The sequence below is a fragment of the Pyrgilauda ruficollis genome, unplaced genomic scaffold (assembly GCF_017590135.1).
Source record: "Pyrgilauda ruficollis isolate IOZ18807 unplaced genomic scaffold, ASM1759013v1 scaffold135, whole genome shotgun sequence".
NCBI lineage: Eukaryota > Metazoa > Chordata > Aves > Passeriformes > Passeridae > Pyrgilauda > Pyrgilauda ruficollis.
In genome coordinates, this window is record NW_024511988.1 from 319,019 (window position 1) to 339,099 (window position 20,081).

At 46.0% G+C, this 20,081-nt stretch overlaps 1 protein-coding gene across 1 annotated transcript in view; it reads right to left on the reverse strand.

Annotated features, from left to right (window-relative positions):
- Nucleotides 1-17,010, reverse strand: part of PRKCH (protein kinase C eta) — a 113,337-nt gene extending 96,327 nt beyond the window's left edge. The window contains exon 1 of the mRNA XM_041459419.1: nucleotides 16,603-17,010. Within this exon, the coding sequence (XP_041315353.1) occupies nucleotides 16,603-16,962 (360 nt within the window). The 5' untranslated portion in view covers nucleotides 16,963-17,010. The remainder of the gene's footprint in view (nucleotides 1-16,602) is intronic.
- Between the last annotated feature and the right edge of the window lie 3,071 nt (nucleotides 17,011-20,081).

The window sequence follows — 20,081 nt, forward strand, 5'->3', positions numbered from 1 at the left end:
GCCAACGTGACAGAGGGAAGGAGCTGCACATGAGATGGAGCACTCCCAACTCATCACCCACATCAAACCCTTCCCACACATCTCCACCTTTCCAGCCAAAGACAGCAAAGCCCCTCTGGGTGTTGAGCACATCTTACACCATCAGTTTTACAAAAGGAAAGCAACGTATGGGGATGGCAGGAGGAGAGGTAGAAACAGGGATTATTTGGGTCTTCAAAAAACAGACCTAGCTCACTGCACAGCAGCCACACTGCTTGGAAAAGTGCAAGGGAAACTCAGCAAAACCCACAAAAGCAACGTGTGCCTGGACTCCACAGAAGTCCAGACACCAAGAAGAGTCAATTGCTGCAAAGCACCAGAACTCTCAGTGTTTTCAATGACTTTAAAGCCTTGAGCTAAGTGATTGAGGGGCACACCCCTGTCAGCATCACAAAGAATTAATTTATGTGCAGCATCAAGTTATCAGCAATACTTCTGGCGAATCCTAAAATTTCAAATGGCATGTCTCAGGGGCATGACAGTCTTTGGAAGTACAGTTCCCAATACAGCTCACATTCCCATTTACAGTGCTAATCCCATTACTCATTCTCAGTGAGGATACAAAAAGGAGAGATTAAATCCAGCAACTTTCAACCTTGGCATGAGCTGTAACACCATAGGGAAGCCTAAGCACCTCAGCTCTGATAATTCTTCCCAGATATGGAATTGATCACAGTGACTCCTTTCTTCCTCCTCTCACTTCCTCACCTGGCAGTTTCTTAGCACTGAAATTATAAAGGACTAATATTTATATTAATCCACCACATCTCTCCATGTTGCAACACGATGATCTGCCCAACGATTTGAGACAGAAGGATGAAAAGCAAACTATCAAATATGAGTGGCATGTCACATGACAGAACCTGCTTGGGACGCAGAGAAAGACGAGAAGAAAGGTTCAAAAGTACTTTAGCCCATATACTCCCTCTCCCACTCCCTTGCCAACAACTTATGGGATTGCTCCATATCCCTGGTACACACATCCCAGAACATCATATCAAAGCACCAGCAGTTTCTGGCTGCATAGCCAATTAGATGCTTCCAAAGGTACAAAAAAAAAAAAAAAAAAAAAAAAGAAAGAAAAAAAAAAAGGAGTGCCAAGGCATGCACTCCCCCAGCATTCCTGAAGGTATGATGCTTGCTCCTGGTGTCCAGATGTTACTGCTCATGTCTCTGCTCCAATCCCATGAGGTCCACTGCTGGGAGCCCAATCAAGTCTTCAGGCAGCAAAAAGAATGTAGGTTGCAGCTGACAACACCCAGAAAGGACACACCACTGCCAACATTTGCTTTGCCAAGTTAGATCATATCCTCTTTGTACAGTGGGTTTTGTTTATGTGTTTGGTTTTCTGTTTGGGCTTTTTTTTTTTTTTTTTTTTTTTGGTGGGGATGATGGAAGAGTACAATCAAAATATTTCTGTGAAACAGCAGTTTAAAAAAAGGGTGAAGAGGTGAGGTTTTTCATGGGGAAGGACAGTCGGTAGGACATCAGTACCAAAAATAATATGGAAAAAAAATTGTCCTGAAATCCTGAGGCCAAGCATTACAATAAGAGACAGACTGTCCAAGACAAAGCAATTTTTAGTCCTATCAAGTCTGTGATTACAGTTTTCCTCATCTACCTCATGAGAGAGATGATCTCACTACCCACTTGTGACCGTGAAGTCAGAGCTGTGACTCCAGCAATCAGGCTGGTCCAGGAAGGAGCTGCACAGCACTGGCCTCCAGCCCTCCCAAGCCACCGGATGGTGACAGGGCACTGTGTCACTGGGATGTGCTCTCAGCTGACCCAGCCACCTGCCTCCCTCTGAAGGACAGGAGGCTCTCCAGGGTTTTGTGAACAACTGCAAGCTGACAGACAGTGTGCTGGCACCTACCAGCAGCATGCTGTCACATATTTCCCCTTTTTAAGTATTTCTTTTTCCCTTTCCAAAGTGTGGTTTCAAGATGAGGAACCAATGTGACCAAGATTTACCTTGGATTAAATAAAGCAGAGGGTGGAGACACCCAGAAAGGGTATGCAGAGGAAAAGGTCAGAACATGGTTGGAGTGGTTTTGCTGACAGATCAATTGAGAACATAGCTTGGGCGCTGACCACATTTCCCATTCAAAACTCAGCATCACCCACAAACCTGCAGATAAACCTTCTGCTCTCCAAACAAAGCTTTTGCTAAGGATTGCCACAAGCCCCAGAACACAGCAATCCTGTGTAAGCCAAGAGCAGGACAGGCTCACTTACAAAGCCAGTCATATTTAGGATAACTGTTGTCATGTTCCCTGCTTGACAAATGTTTTGTTTCTTTGTGAATGGAAGGCCTGGCATTTTATCTGTGCCAGAGTGTTGCATGTGTTTTATATACAAACACACATGCTTTTAACTCCAGCACACTAATGTGTTTAAAGTATAAATTCCCTCCTGGAGAAAAGCACATCCCCACCTGGGTGGCACTGCTAATGTGGACCTCATGCTCTCCTTCCTGCAGACAAACAGCCCTTGCTGTGTGTGGGGACACGTTCCTGTAATTCCCAAAGCAAGATTTTATTCACTCTGGGAAAAGTCACATCAGTTTTAGTCTTCTACCTTAATTCTAACCAGCTGAGGACAGAAATCCCTTGGACAGCATTTATGCCCTCTGAAAATAAAGTCAATTCACTTGCCTTTAAGATTTACCAAGCCCTGTAATATAAAGCCAAGAAGCCACTCAGTTCCTGTCCTCTCACAGCAACCACCTTGGAGGAAAGTAAATTAAGAGATCAAGTCCCTTCTAATGACTGACCCACATTCAGTGAAGGGAAACATTACAAACACAGTTCCCTAAGAAAAATAATAAACCACCTAACACTGTTCAAATCCTAATACACATTACATTGAAAGAGCCTGAGATAAGATTACAGTAGTAAGGGGTTGGATGGAACCATAAAAAAAGAAAAAAAATCATAAAACAGTTTTGTTTGGAAGGGACCTCAAAGATCATCCAGTTCCAACTTCTTGCCATGGGCAGGGACACCTTCCACTAGATCAGGTTGCTCCAAGCCCCATCCAGCCTGGCTTTGAACAATTGATCCTGAACTAGAGTTGCTGACTAGATCTTGGCCACACCACAAATTTCAACTCTTCATGATTCTAAAAAACTCCTCTTGCAGCCCAGCAGAGTTTGAAAGGCTTCTGGGGCATTACCACACAGAGCAACATGAAACGGGGGGGGTGGTTTCAGATACTGAGATAGAAAGTCTGAACAAGTACTGACCCACAAGAAAATTCACAGCGAGAGATGGAAAGATCTGGTACTCTTCAAACACCTACATGTTCTGGCTGTGGCTTTGAAGCAAGCCACAACACTGTCTATTGTAAAGAGCACTGTTCCTGTGGAAACACTTGCTTAATATTGTCAGAGATGGAGTAAGAAGAAATGCTATAGGTGTACAGAATTTTGCAACTAGCCATTTACTGGCTAAAATATACATATGTATTCAAAAGAGAAAAATTTCCTTATTGTTGATGGTTAAAAACATTATCAGGCACTGAAACAGCATATTTTTCGTGCAGCTGGAGTAATTAAAAAAATCCCAAAAAACCCCACCATACCCAAATTCCGTAGAATCATAGAATGGTTTGGTTTGGAATGGACCTTAAAGATCATCTCATTTCTACCCCACTGCCACAGGCAGGGATACTTTACCTAGACCAGGTTGCTCCAAGCCCCATCCAACCTGGCCTTGAACACTTCCAGAGAGGAGAGATCTGCAAATTTTTTTTGCAAATGAAATTTCCTACGACCAGAACTATTAACATAAAAAGATAGTTTAGTCAACCTAGAAATGAACCACAAAACTTATAGTGAGAAAATGCTGATAAGCGTTTTTGAGGTCACAAATATGTTTTCGGAGCAATCTTTCAGAAGCCAAACACAGGGACACCAAGGGCTACTTAAAACCTGCAAGTTCAGTTACTCTTTTCTCACCTAATGTTCATGTTAAAAACAAGAACAAGAGCTTCAAAAATGTTACTAAAATAAGAAGTGCATTGCTTAAAAACAATGAGTACTGCATATGCATTGCTGAGGCAAGCCTCTTTGCACTAAGCTTATTTATATATAGAAATAACACCAGTGACCTCGTATTAATCACAGACACAGCTTTCTCCATGACAAAGGGAAATGACAAACTTGCAAGGGCACACCAGAAACCTCCTGAGATCACATCCACATAAGCCAAAACATGTGACAACTTGAATGATCTTTTGCTCCTCTTTGAAGAAATCCACTCAGATCCTGCAATATTATTCTTGACAAAATCAGAATCACGCAATTCTAAAATGAATCAAGTGATGATTTTAGATATAGCTTCAACTCTCTGTTCTAAGCTCCTTCTCAAAATTTCTGAAGCTTTCAATTCTAAGAATTTTAACCAAGATAGTGCTAACCAGAAAGAACACAACCAGCCAAAAGGGTTTCTCCTTGCTAGACACAGCGCCAAGCAAGAACTAAAATGAATGTGCGTCGTGTCCTGTCTGTGCCACAGCACACAGAAGTTCACAGCATCAACATCCTGCCCTCCTGCAGATGTGCAGCCACATGCAGCAGCTCTCATCCAAGACAGAGAGGAGAGCAGCCACAGCTCCCAACACCCCTCCAGAGGAGCACAGGTAACCTCAGAACAGGACTTGGAACTGTGGTCATCAGAAACTGCTGGGGAAGCACAGGGTTGATGAAGGTTCAAGCTGAAGGAGGGTAAATATTAGAGATTAGGAAGAAATTCTTCCCTATGAGGGTGTGAGGCAATGGCACAATTTGGTCAGAGAAGATGTTCCAGACCAGGAAGTTTTCCAGACCAGGTTGGACATGGCTTGGATCAGCCTGGTCTGGTGGAAGGTGTCCTTGCCCATGGCAGGGGTTGGAACTTTGATGGGCTCTAAGGTCCCTTACAACCCAAACCGTTCTGTGATTCTATGAACTGATAAATCGTTTACCAAGTTCTTTGATAGATATGAAATACAGGGGAAAGCCATCTTGGCATCAAGCTTTGACCAAAAGCAGATTAAGGGCCCCAGCTGCCCCAAAATTCTGCTCCCGCCTCTTCTTCCGGCCGCCACCACTCCTCTGCAGAGGCAGCACAATGGACGGTTGCTTTCGCACGACTCCAAAACCACAGCGAACAGCCCCCCACACTGACTTGCCTGGCACCTGACTGATGGTTTCTTCAGCAAGCTCAGCTGTGAAATGGGGTAGGAGAGAAGCAGAGACTCAAGCAGGAAGCTCTCCGCCTCTCCTGCTGCACAGCAAACTGCCCATGGAGCAGAGGAGGGCAAAAACCTGCTGGGTGCCCTCCTGGATCTGCCCTGTACAAACCACCAGAGCCCACAAGTCACAGGCCTGCTGAAAAAGTGCTCCATCACATCTAAACACAAAACTCATTCCTACACTGGATGACTTCATAGGTATTATTTTAACCCAGATGGAAAGGGTCATAGTAGCACAAGAACCTGTTTTGTCTACAAGGGGCTGAAAAACATTCTGTGAGGATGTGCAGCACAGCCTGGATTTTTGATGCTTTATTCCTGATCCTCCAGAATCCAGGAGTCTGCTCTTAATTTCAACACTGTCACTCCCAGAGGACGACAAGCCCTAAGGATGTAGATACAGTGAGTCTTGGCCTGCAGAGACAGCTCCTTGAGAGTAAATATGGGGGAAGATTACACTGTGCTTTAGGTAGAGAAATCAGCTTCAACCTGTGTGAACGTGCCAAAGAAACTTGTATCGATTCCTGTACCATTTATTTTGCCTACATCACACCCTTTTTGTCCCTCAAAGGGAAAGAATAAAGCTCCACTGGCTGGGCTCATGAGAACAGCTCTAGACCTTGCTCCTTTCTTGGACATGAGCAAGATTAATTTGAAGATCTAGGTTTTGATGAACCTTTCAGCAAGAGGAAAGCAGAACATGTTCCTTTCTAGAATCAAGGGAACAGGGGAAAACATTATCCCTATTGGCAAGATAGGCTAGATGTTACTCGAGCTAATTGTTTGAAAGTGTGGTCAAAATGAGTTACTATCATTAGGTATTGATAGGATCATTGTAACAGGGGCTAATTTTTGAGAGGAAGATGGCTTATCTTTTCCACCCAGTTCTGCTCCACTCTAAGCTGAGAACAGCTTAGTTGCTTGTAGAGTAGCTACTAAATTACCATAGTTACATCCCATTATATTCAAGAAGACTAAATAAATAATCACTTCTTCTTAGCTGCTACATCAGGAGCCCTTTGCAGATACAAGGGACAAACTTCAATAAAATAAAATGATTGCAAGGTCATTTTCAACAATTTCCAGTAAATCACACTCCCTTACAAACCAGTCTAGTGAGCAGTTCTTGGAAGTACCCAAAGCTGGACTTTTTACTGCTACTGAGTAAACAGGTAATGAAATGATAAGTGTGGGGCTCCTTGTAGAAAACAGATTAGCAGCAGCAATACTCCCACCAAGCCCTGTTAGATGGAGGCTCACTCTACACATAGCTCTGTAGCTCTTGTATTAACTGTGTGTTCCAATGAGTAGCTCTGACAAGAAATCCCACCACGGATTTGGACTGCACAGGAATACTTTCCTCACATGGTTATATTTTCTTCCAGGCTCAGGAGCAAACTGCCTCAGGGAATAAATTTTCATGGAATATATTAACACGAGATGCCTCAGTCTGTGAATGACCTAGATAATAAACTCATTGACGGAAGCCAATTCCTTCCTCTTTCTCAGAGCACCATGGGCACTCGCTGTGCCCAATAAATAATGTACAACCCAGCCATCATTATCAACTCTTGTAGCATGCAAGAAGGGGGAAGGAAACGTGTCCAGTTCTTCTCCCAATTAGCCAGTGCAAAGCTGGCAGTGTAATTCCATCGAAGCCATGGGGAACCCACTGACGTAAACCTCACAAGAAACAGCAGAAGCAAACACCAGCCTCGTGTTCTGCTGGAATCTCACAGAAGACACAGGCAAACTTTTTAAAAACAAGTGAGAAAGGAAGGAGGCAACTTTCACATTGATGTTATTAAAAATTGATGCCAGAAAGAAGTGAAGTATGGAGAGCTTCATGTATGTGACAGTTTACATTTGAGGGAAGGATAACATGTAAAGCACATAAAATTTAGAAGAATTGAAGGATACGAGAGAGAAGAAAACATGCAGTAAATCAATCCCAAATCTCACTACTTAGGACTCTATTTTTCCTCTGCTCCTCAGTCCTGGGGAAAAGGCCAACAAGCTATATGTCCTTGTTTACCAAGAAGGCAAATGCAGGACAAAGTAGGAATTCAAACAGGACAAGCTAGTCTTTCATTAGTCACTCCTGATTTAGACAGCCTTTGTTATTCTGAAGGAGCAAAGCCCAGAACTGAATACATTACATGGGATGAGCACACTGACCAGTCTAGGTGGAAAGAATCCCTCTAGGAACTAACTCACACACTGACAAGCCAGCTCCAATGCTATCAGACACAGCATTGATTTGCAACTGTTTTGTCAGATAAAAGCACTTTGGAGCACAGACATCCCATGCTGACTTTTACTGTCACAGTTAAACTGTCATCCTCTTTCCCATCCTGACTGTGGACCCAGCCAGCTCCAGAGAGCTGCCACAACCCTAAATGATCCCTCTGACAGTGCACTTCTCCCTCTGACTCACACCCACAGCACCCAGCACCACTGGTCCTGCTTGAACCTACTACAGCTGTACTATAAGGCTGTGAAGGATGACAAACATTTTTCTGTCCAAAAATGACAAAAGGATTCCTAAACTAAAATGCCACTGCTATCACAGGAGGTTTAAGACACTAAATTTAGCAAGTGGAGATGTACATGAAGAATTCAATTTCCAAGGGATGTCTTGCTTACATGACAGAGTAAAATTAAATGTACTCATGAGAAAAAATGCAAAAGACCGTGTTATGCTAAAATGCAGACTGATGGCAAGGAATTAAAAAAACACAAAAAAAAACAAAAAACAAGCAAAGGCAAACCAGAAACCACAGAGCAGGCCAGAGAGAGAGCTAGAAACCAGAGGTGCTATAGAGAGGTGTGAGCTGCTTTTTCACACCAAATGAGACCAGCTGGCAAGTTAAAATCCTGTCTCTGAGAATGGGTAACATAGAATATATGAGAGAAAGGCAGGAAAAACACCACAGTGTCAGATATGGAGCAACCACCTCAAACCTGTCCTCAGCCCCTGGATGCACATCAGACAATCTGTCACTGTGATTCTTACTATTAGATGTAAAGTCCTGGGACAGCAGAGACACACAGCCTGTTTCTCACATCCTGTCCCTTACTGCCTCATTCTGAGAGATTACTGGGTTCTACTGATCTGTGAAGTGATTTCACATTGCAAATGATTGTACTGATCTTTTTTTAAACATACAGTAGACATACAACACTCACAGAGCAAATCACACATTTAGAAATGTGTTTTGCATGGATGCATTTTCCTCCTCTCCCTATTTTGACAGAAATATCTGTACTGCAATAAAAAGTAAAAATATAAAAATAAGAGAGAAATTACTAAGGCCTAAATAGCATTCTCATGTTGGTTAAAAAAAAATAGATTATTTATTCTATCTCCAATTTCACAAACTGAAGTCAGCTACCAAAGCTGCCCAGCTTGTGTTTCTGCACCAATACTTCATCTCCTACCTGTTCCACAGAAAGGAGATCCCTCCTGGAAGGAGTCTGGAGAGCTGCCACTGTACCACTGACACGAATACAGCCAACTCAGTCACAAAACTCAAAACTTACGAAACTGCACAGGTGAACACCAAGAAAAAGCCCTTATGTAATGTCATCTAACAGATTCATACCTCCCTCCCTCCTCCTTCCCCTGCCAACATTTTTTTGTACTGGCAAAGCTCCTGGGTAAGCACAGTAACAGCAGCTGGGTTTCAGTTCTGTGTGAGCTGTGCTGACCCAAAGGGCAGCTCCACACCACATGATGGAGCACAGAAATTCCCAGCCAGAGCCACAGAGGTCCAGACAGCAAGTGAAAATCTTATCCCAGACCTGACATCCCAAAAGACCGGTGGCTTTGCAGCCCAGGACAGCATCTTCCCCAGGATGGGCTTAATTGCTTTGCAATGTGGCACTCAGAGGACACAGCCCGGGGTGTGACATCTATCTGTCACACAGATCACAGGCGACCTGTCTCTGTCTTGAGGGCTTCATCTCTCCATGAGGACAGAGAGCACTAGTGGGCTAGAGAGCATGAGGCTTTCTGAGATGCAGTGGGTCTCACAAGGAAGACCAGCCAAAAAAAAAACCCTGGTAGTCACCAGAACAACTCTTTTGCCTGCAACCTGCCCCACATTGCAGGAACCCGAGGACAGAGCAGTGCAGGGAGCAGGGCCATCAGCCGGTCAGACTGCTCCAGCAGCCTGCGGAATAGATCTGGACATTGATTAGATGCCTCTGGTCTAGCACAACAAGGGCACAAAAGGTCTGGCAGGGGCAGTGAAAAAGCAATTTTTTCCATCACCTTGGGCCCAGGACACTGAATATCAAGAGCACAGGAGTTGCTGAGGGATGCTTGTTCCCATGCAGCGTTGCTCCAACGCGACAAAAGCTGGCTCACATCTGCTCGTGGTGCTGGCTTCTAAATTAAAGCAGGATGGTTTCCTCAGCAATTGACCTCCCTAAGTGATCAGAACAACTCATGATATCAAAGCATACAAAAATATCATTGGCATTGCAGAAATACAGTTGTTTCTCTGGCTTACCCTAAGTGGCTTAGCAATGTTAATGGGACACTTCTGGATGCTCTTTGTTCCAGATACACATTTATCTTTCGTATCATTATTATAAAGCAGGGCTTTCCCTCACAAGCAGCCAGCAGAAGTGCATGGATTGGGAGAGGAACAGCCATGTGGTGATCTCCACCAGGACATGGCGCCAGGTTAGTTATCCACAACTCCAGCCTGGGTCCAGCATGGCCCTACAAATAGCACAGGGGTGGAGCAAGCAATCAGAGCAAAGATTGCTCATTGTCTCCAGAAGAAATTAAATCTGCAGCATGGTCTGACATGTCTTAACTGCATGCCTAAATAGGATGAAATCTGGGAGGCAAGAAGGTGCGATGGCTGATCCAGAATCCTTATAAAAGCTGCCAGTAACTCATTTCATGTGGTAACTCTGCTGTTCATCTTTTTCTCCATGGTTACACAAAAGGCCCCCAGTTTCCTGGCTGTATTAGCAAAGCACAATAGCTAAAGCCTAAAACATCAAAGGAGCCTTGATAGTTTGTGAAGAAAGGGTGGGAGTCTTATTCACTTCAGTAAGGGATATGTTTTTCATATTGAATTACCCTGTAAATCAGTAGACTTTCTAATGGCATTTCAATAGCTCAAATGGCCCCCTTGACGATCCGTTCTGCAGAGTTTATTGCCTATAAGCTCAAAATGGCCAGAAACCAAATCATTACTCAGAAAATACTCCAAACAGAAAGCCTCTGACAGCCTGGGTGAAATGTGCTTTACTAAAAGACCTGTGGAAAAAGCTAAATATAAACCACCAACAGGGTGAGGTGGGGCCAGCAGGGCGCGGGGCTGGGGACAGAGCTTCCTGGGGTGCTGGGCTCACTTGTGCTGCGGTCACCCTGCTGCCCCCTCCTCCTCCTCGCAGCCTCTCTGCAAAAAGCACCTCCGGGTGCAGGTCTGCAAGCACCTTCTCACGAGTTTCTAACATGACCAAAGGCAAAGTGGGCATTAGCCCTTGGCTGCCTCTTCTCCCTCCAGCCAGGGCTTTCAACTGGTTCAGCAGCAACATCATCAGCAGGAATGTAAAGGTACCCCTGGCATCAAAGTCAGCCCCCACTCCAGCCAACTACATCAGCAAGGGCTTGATAGAATCACAGAATAGAAGGGACCTTAAAGACCACCTTATTCCATACCCTCTGCCATGCACAGGGACATCTTCCACCAGACTAGGTCGCTCCAAGCCAAATCCATCCTGGTCTTGAACACTGCACAGGATGGGGCATCCACTGCTTCTCTGGGCAACCAGTGTCACCCTCATTGTAAAAAAATTCTTCTTTACATCCAATCTAAATCTCTCCTCTGTCAGTTTAAAGTCATTACGCTTTTGCTGTCTCTCCATGCCTTTGTCAAAAATCCTTCTCCAGCTCTACTTTAGCCCCTTTAGGCACTGGAAGGTGCTGTAAGGCCTCCCTTTTGCCTTCTCCAAGCTGAAAAACCCCAACTCTCTCAGCCTGTCCTCAGAGCAGAGCTGCTCCAGCCCTTTGAGCATTTTCATGGCCTCCTCTGGACTCCCTCCAGAAAGTTCATGTTCCTCTTTTTTGGGGACCCCAGGGATGAATGAAATACTGCAGCACATCATTCCAGTCACCTCGAGGTGACTGCCACTGCTCTTGGTGGCAAGAGTACCCAAAGGGTGCCCATTACCTGTGTGACCATTTCCCTCCACATCACTGCAGCACCTGATTGCCTGGACTCTGTCCTGCCTTGTCCTGCACTCCTGCAATTCTGGCTCTGTCCCAGGCACAGAACTACCCCCTCTGCCTCAAATACATGCCCCAATGAATGCAGTGACAGCATCTTGGAAGGGGACAGGAACACTGTCACTTCACTGCCCATATGACTGCCCCAAAAAACCTTGAGAGCCAAACCCACATCTTGCTGAACTCAGTTCAAAGCTGGGACATGAACTCCAGTCCCACACCCCACTACTGGCCCCAGCCACTGGAAACTGGCTCTTCTCATGCTTGGGCCAAATCTTCCCAGCCAAACACTCTCAAGCAAAGTCCCCATGTTCTCCAAGGATTCTCACAGCTGCCAGCCAGGCCTTTTATTGGGGAGGAGCAAGAAAGAGGATTCCAAATAGCTCCACTCCTGATGCTGACACAGGGCAGTACGTGTGCAGCTCTTCATGACAGTCAGCTGTCTCATCTGCCTCAATCAGAACAACTGTTTTTAGCATCACACCCCTGCAGACTATTAAACACCTGACAAACAGCAACAATTTTTCCCTTAGTTATCACAGTCTTTGTCTTGGGCTGCAGGGCATTCTCAGGTAGTCATGGTGCACGGGTCTAGCTTGGCATTTTGAGGGGATCTGCTCATAGGGCCAAAGGACAACTTTATGCTAAAGGAAAGAAAGAAAGAAAAGCTGAAATTCAGTAGCTTTCAGATCCATCTTACCTTCTGAAGTGGGTGTTTCTCACCATGAGTCCTATTCAACACAGTAACTGCATATCAGTAATAACAATTACAGAAACAATTTAAGGCTTCCAAAAAGTTAGGGAAGGAGATAATTTTACTCAAGCCTAATTAATATGCAGTGTGACCTTCATGCAGATCAGAGATCTGCACTTTGTACATCACTGTCATGTGCATGGAAACAGAAGTCAAATGGACTTCACCCCAGCCTGCTCCTGCCTTGTGGATGGAGACACCACTTACTCCACCTCTGCAAGCTTAACTTATCTCTGCAGTTGGGCAGACACAAAATACTGCACCACAAAATCCTCTGTCAAGAGCTATAAAGTATTTTGGCTTCCTGAAGCAACTTTTGCCCACCTGAAGAACCCTGCAGTCAAGCAGGAGCCAAAAGAAGCAGCAACCATATGACCTGCAGCACCCTGCCTCTCTGCCATGGCCATGATACTCTGGAGAGAAGGTGACTTATCTTTTAACTCTTGAATTTCACATTCAACAAATGCAATTGTATATAAACATGGGTAAAACAATTATTTCTGCCTTAAGTAAAAAAAAAAATCATAGGGAAGGATACAGGCAAAGAGCTGAAGTGAAGGAACACACAAGAATTGCCTTAATCTCTTCCTGCACACGAGTAAGTGGCAACAAACTCATCAGGAAGTTGTGACTGGCTCACTAATCTTATAGCTCATCTGTTATGTGATTTCCTTCAGTGTACTCTCATGATTTGCTACTTCAAGATCATGGTTTAAATGTCTACCCCTTGTTAAAGTCTTACGAATTATGGCATCTCCACCCAGGGACTAACAATTTTTACAATCATGATTAAATAATTCCCTTGTAACAATGCCATTCAGTATCTGTAAAGAGTGTTTCCCCAAGGTTAAAAATTACTTCAGCTACTACATAAAACTCAGGAATAATCCTAGGTATTGTAAACATCTCCCATTTCAGCTACTGAGTACTCCATTTGTTTCACTGATACATGACAGCTTTCTATACTGCACTCAGAGGCAGTCAAAGAGGAGATAATACCTTTAAAAGGTGCATATGTCAGGTAAAAAGATCCTAGCACAGGCTAGTGCAAAATTAAATGCTTTCAAGAGGCAAGTTTCAACCCCGATGTAAATCCCAGCAAGCAGCTCTAGAGAGCAGGCAGCTCAGCTCCCTCCCTGCACCTGGTCATGCACACCTGGGTAAAATGCAACCATTCAGGTTTGCACAATCTCACACCCACACAGGCAAATGCCTACCAGAGACAGAACATGGCACTGGGGAGATGGTGCTCAGCTGTGACTGCGTTACAGCACGCTGAAGGCACCACAGCATTTAATTGACAATGTAAATAAAAACTACTTTGCTGAAACCTGACGAGTCAATATAAGAAAGGGGAAACAGCAAGAAGGATCTTGGAAGTTAATAAGCACTTGCAAATTTTATCTGTGGAAAATTAGTCATATGTGTGTAACAACAAACACGCATATTAGAAGATATCTGGATGATGCTAATGTGTTTATTAGAAAGACTTCGGAAAACAACCCAAATGGTTAGAAGGAAAATGGTCAGTTTTGAAGTCTCTGAAACATGAATTTTAAAGTAAACCATGAACAGAGAACACTGCCCCAGCACCCAGCGGGATGACTCAGGTGTATAAGTATTACAGATGAGACAGCTCATGTCCATACACTTACTCATCTGCATAAGTGTTCAGGTCATAATTGCAGTAATGTACCTGCAAGTCATCTGGGAAGCACCAACTCTTACACACCAACTGCCTCTCGCTGAAACCTCCTACAGTTCTCACAAAAGGTGCTGACCGATGTTACAACTAACCACTTTTTTTTCTTTTTTTTTTTTTTTCCCCCAGCAGGAGAAAATCCGTGTTTATAAACAGAGCAGCATGAGCCTGAGAGCTGACACCAAGACTGCCATAGGTAACTTCTGACAGCTTCCTCTCAGGAGGAAAGCTCAGGGTGCAGAAGCAGCCAACTACCCTGTTTGCCTGTTATTAATCACTTGGATTTTACCAAAATACTGTTTTACCTGTCTCTGAAAAGTGAACATAAAAGTTCTATTTCAAATCAAAATTAAAAATTGTGGACAGCCAAGTAAGCATAAGCCAGGTTAAACTAGGGAGGATTCACCAATTTTCCTTTCACTCAATTCACTCCTTAGTTGCCTATCTGTGCTTTTATTTTGGGGATGGAAAAAGGACAGAAATGAAGGATTTTGGAGTGGAGGTGTTTCAAATCATCCACATTTCCTTGCGGTGTTTCGCATTGTGCCAGCAGCTCACAGACCTTGGGTTAGTACAAACCAGCATTTCCTCTCCTTCTGATTACACAAACTCCCGTGACAGCCTCGCTGGATTTATCAAGACATATTAAATTATCAGGGCAAGATGCTGTTCCCTGTCATCATGTGATCCAGGCTGCACGCTATGTGAGATGCTAACAAAGCAAATCAGAAGGGAGGGGAGAGAGAAAGACAACAGAAGGCAAACATTTGCTCATTCCCCACTAAATCCACCCCAGCTGTAAGTTTCAGACATTCATTTAAAGGGAGAGCAGCAGCTCTTAGTCTCTGTCTACATGCCCAGATATAAGATCAGTTTACATCAATCTAGTTAAAAGAATTCACTGATTTCCCATCCCATTGTACCCATCAGCTCACAGGTACAGGAGTTCATAAAACACATGTCAATCCTGCAAGGATTAGAAACTTTTCCATCAACAAAGACCAGATGAATATTTCAGGCCACAGTCTGCATCTGCCCTAAAAATCAGCACTGCAGGATGGACTAAATGGAAGAAATGTGTGGATCCACAACAGCAGCAGAATTATGACAGGTATTTTAGTAATGTAAATAAGGCCACCACCTTTGCAGCAGAGTAATCCCACCCCACATGTCACCAGCTCCAGTGTGACCAGGACTCCAGCCTCCTTATAGGACTGGGCCTCTCCCAAGAGCAAACATTCCCAGCAACTCAAACATCAAGAAAACCCTCAAAACCACAGCCCTCTATCCCAAGCTCACTCCTCTGCCTCGCCCGTAGGAGTCTGTTCTGTATTTGAAACTAGTTTAGCACAAATCCCAGGAGCAGAGGAGACTTTCCAGGGACACAGGTAGCCTGGGAAGCTGGACATGCATCCACCAGGCAAACACTGTGACCCCAGCTCTGGCTGGGCTGTGAGGAGCAGCACCTCAGCTAAGCCATTGGAGACTGGCTGGGACCTTTTGTCTGACCCAAAAATCGCATCAGGGACTGTCTGAGAGAGAACACTTCCAGTGCATGAACTCACACCTATCCATGAGATACCTAACTAAATGGCCCCAATACACATTTATTAATCATTGCCTGTAATCACCCCAAAGGTGTAGCATCACACCTCAGCCACAGACACTGTCTGAGAGCAGAAAGTCCCAGCATACTCCCCAGTGATAGGATCGAGATGTTTATCTGTTCTCTATACTGTCAGCCTCAACATCTGGTTTTATTGTGGTGGTTATCTGACCGCATATCCTGAACTTCTTGGCCTCAGAAAGTTTATACCCATCACAGTCTTGAACATTCTCAGCTCTTCTGCACCTTCTCTACTCAGAATAAATGACTTTTTTTATGAAACTAACTCTTACCAGCAAACTGTCTGGACCAATGCAGTCACCTCATCCTCCTTTGCAAGAATGGAAGCAAAGGTACAACTTTAGAGACTGTACTGTTCCTGTCACCATCAGGACTAATCCATAAATGAGGTTCTCTGGGCTGCATACAAGTGACATTTACCTGAAAATAACCCAGAATTAGCTCAGAGTGAAACTGCACTGACCCAGAGCAGAGGTGTACATAACAGACACAAGACTAGTCCTGCCATTCTGCTAAGAAGTCAAAGAAATCCGCATGCACGCATCAAACTATTGTGCAAGCATGTGTAGAGCTGGGCAGAAATACATCCAACCCAGGCATCCGAGTCTTCAAGTGCGCCTCTGTGTGCTGAGCAAAAGGAGAGAGGAACACCTTCGTGTGAATTTGCTGGTGTAGTTTGCAAGTTACAGATCTTGCCTCCGTTCATTTACAAACATGAACAGAGACTTCACAGCCCTCCACAACAGCGTCCTCACCCTCAAGCTACGACAGCCGAGGGTCCTTAGGATCCCTAAGGAACAGCAGCCTGAGCAATTGTGAAGCAGAGGGACACAAACAGATGCGTGAAGGAACACACCTGTGTACCTGCAGCCACACACCGGGCTGCGTGTCTGCGGCACAGGCATGCAAGGACAAGCCCCGGCTCCCCGAGTGCCCTTCATTCATTCCCAGAGGAGCTCTCCCGGCTTCTCCTCCGGACGGCTACTCACCCAGCCCTCGAAGGTGTCGCTGGGGGCGGCGGAGCGCAGCAGGTCCTGGAAGTGCAAGGTGCAGTTGGCCACGAAGTCATCGTAGCCGATGGGGGTGTCGTGGAAGACGGAGAGCTCGATCTGGTGGCCGTCGGTGACCGTGGCCGAGAACTCCTCGTTGTAGGTGGGTTTGTTGGTCTTCTGCTTGGTGCTGGTCTGCCCCACGCGCACCTGGTCCACGCTGACGGTGACATAGGGATCCAGGAGCTGGTAGCCCTTGCGGAAGAGCGAGTGCCGGAGGGACCAGCGGGTGGGCTGCAGCCCCACCGCCTCCCCGATCCGCACCTTCAGGTACCCGCTGAACTTCATGGCTCCGGACATGGCCGCGCCCCCGGGGCGCCCGGGAGCCGGGAGGAGAGCCAGAGCCCGCTCCCGCCGGGAGAGGCACCCAGCCTCTCCTGCCGGGCCGGCGCAGCCCCGCCGCGCCTCCTCAGGGGGCCGGCCGGCCGCACCGCGCCCGCCCCCGGGCTCTGCCGGGGCTCCGGGCTGCTCCTGCCGCGGGGGAGCGGCGCGATCCGGCTCGGGGACACCTGGGCGTGGGGCGGCGGCGGTGGGCGGGGAGGAGCCGCGGAGCCGCGCCGTGAGGGCGGGGAGCGCTCGGCCCTGCCCGTCCCGCTGCTGCCGAGGCGCGGCCCGCAGCCCCCGGCGCGGGGCGAGGAGCGGCCGCTGCCGTGCCCTGACAGAGGACACAGCCCCGGGGGCAAGCTCCGGGACACCCCCGAGGAGCTCCGACCTCCCGGGTGAGGGCTGGGGCTGCGCCCGCCGCTCGGACCGGCGGCTGCACGGGGACGGGAGCGACCCAGAGTAGCGCTGCCTCCGCACCGCGCCCTTGGCCGGCGGCGCCTCCCCGCAGCGCTCCGCCGGGAGAACGTGCGCGGAGAACACAAGGATGTGCCGGCTCCGCCGTTCGGGGGTTAATTGCGGGTGATTAACGTGCCTGGCACTCGGCGTGCAGGGTTGGTTCTAGGGTGGATTGTCTTCGGGGGTTTGATCGCACTTAATAAAGTCGGGATTTAATTAGTTTTAATTGCTTTGCAGATTTCACAGCAAGGCGGTGTGAACTGGGTAGGGAACAATGAAATCCTGCCTTCCCGGTGGCATTGTTCAGCCGGCATCATCTGAATTAGGTTGCGCTCCCTAAGATGCAGTCCTTTGAGTGACCCTACCACAGCTGGATGGTGGCAAGACTGGCTGACAGCTTGCAGCCTTTTTTTTTTAATGTGTTTCTTTCTTTTATTTTTTTTTTCTTTTCTAGACCACTCCTCTCACCTCAGCTCTGCCATCTTTCACATTCCCTAGCAGACCGTCTCTGTTTTCTCCCATCCCCTTTCCTCGCTTGCCCCCTTCTCCACGTTGTTTTCTTCTTCTAGAAGTCCAAGTTTCGCAGCAGCACCAAGCCAAGGCTCCTTCCAAGCCTCAGACAGTGCAGGTTGTCTCTGATTGCCTCCTCTGGAGAGAGCAGGTGGAACAGGTTCAGTAATGTGATCACTGCTCACATGGAAGCAACTGTTCTGCCAGAAAAACTTGTGGACTCTTAAATCAGACTTCTGACAGGTCTCCTTTCAAGGCTTTTAAGTTCCTTGCTCTGCCACTATTAACTGGAGAAGACAAGTGTTTAAGATTTTTTTGAGCTTGGTTAGGACACCCCATCCTGAGGAGGATACAGGCTTAGTTTTAGAAATTGCCACCCCAGGTTCTGGGATTTTGTTTCCAGGAGTGACCGGCTCCAGATCTTTTAACAGCAGGTATGGCCAAGTAAACACAGAGTACTCTCTTCTCATAAAAGACTTGTAGATTTAGGATTTTTGTGTTTGTGTTCCTTCTGAAATGCATTTTAGCATTAGTTGTGATCATTCTAGGTAATTTTATTTTCCCTGGTGCCTTTTGTACCTTCTTGGATTCTGGTATCCCACAGCAGTGAGCTGGTCAGAAAGAAATATTTCCTTTTATCAGCGGTGTATCTGCTACTGCTTTCGTGTCTGGATTCACCATTTCTTTATAACAACATAAAATAAAAAAGTCCCCTATTTACCTTTTCAAGGGAACCAGTATCTGTCATTTTGTACTTTCACCACTTCTGTCGTTCCAAGTTATGAGCTGTCCTTGAAGCCATGGCAGAATCCATGCTGACCGTCATGGGCAACCCAGAGTTCTTAGAAGACTTCACCAGGACTCACTCAGGGCTTCAAACAAGGTTTAAAGACAGCCTAAACTTTAAAGCACCCAGCATGGGTACCCAAAGGATAAGGCTGAAGGCTTTAGAAAGGCTGGAGCACTCAGTCTGTAAATTCCAAATCATCAAATATAGATTTTACCTTGCTTAGAGCCCTTTCAAAGGGCTCAGTGCAGTAGCAGTGAAGAATGTTTGGCACTAGGAGACTATAGTTAAGAGATAAACATGAATTACAATCACAGACTTCCATTTATCTGTCAAAATTTCTCTTTTCCTTTTCCTCAGTTTTCTGAGCAGGGCAGAGATGAAAGTCATCCCAAGCATTACTTGATAGAAGTAATTGCTCGCTCACATATTTACTGTCAGAAACAGAAACATGGAGAAGACAAAAATCTGATGGTTAAAGGCTCATTTCCTCTGCTTAATCACACAAGGTGAAGTACTTTGCCATGCTGGAATTTCATCTGTAATAGCAATAGGAATGAGGACTTAAAGAACTTTTAAAGTCGAAAGTAACTTTTAACTTCTAAAGTAACTTTTAAAGACGTTAAAACATTTTTTTTCTATACAGTGGTTCATTGGAATCTCATGTGATAATGTGATTCCTCTACCCAGACATCAAATAAACCTAGCAAGTTGTAAAACTCATGGAAAAAAAGCAGGTGAGCCACAGTTGTAAGTATTTCTGGTGAAGAGCAGTGTGAGCCCATTTTCTGCTGCAGGAAAAAAATCAATCTTGTGCACTCATATGATGTGAATCTAATTAATTTTGTTTATCCACTCAAACCAGTCTGGAACAGATCATCTCAAGCAGCATCTGAACACACCCCTATCCTGAACTCCCAGCCAAAGCCCAAATGTCCTGTTCTCAAAGAGAACTGAGCAGCGACATGAAGTCAGAACCTACCCTGCCTACTCTCCAGACATCCATGCAGCGGAAACACATCCCCAGTTAGGTATTTTCTTCCAAGAATCAAAACATCCCTGCACACCACGACCTTGCAAGGCTGAATGCAGCTGCACCATCTGGTGATGGCTGCATTGATCCTCCTTGCACAGCTCTGGCAGCCAGTCAGGTCTGCAGGAGCTTGGATTCTCTTCCTTTCAGCAGGTCCTTTTTCAGCAGGACCTTGGAGCCCAGGCTCCAGGCATGGCAGGGTGATTCATTCTGTGCCCTCGAGTACTCAGGGAGGCTGAGCTCTTCCCAGTGCTTCCTGCCAAGCTGGATGGTTTCCTGAGCAGTCAGCCCGTGGCACAGCTGTTCGAG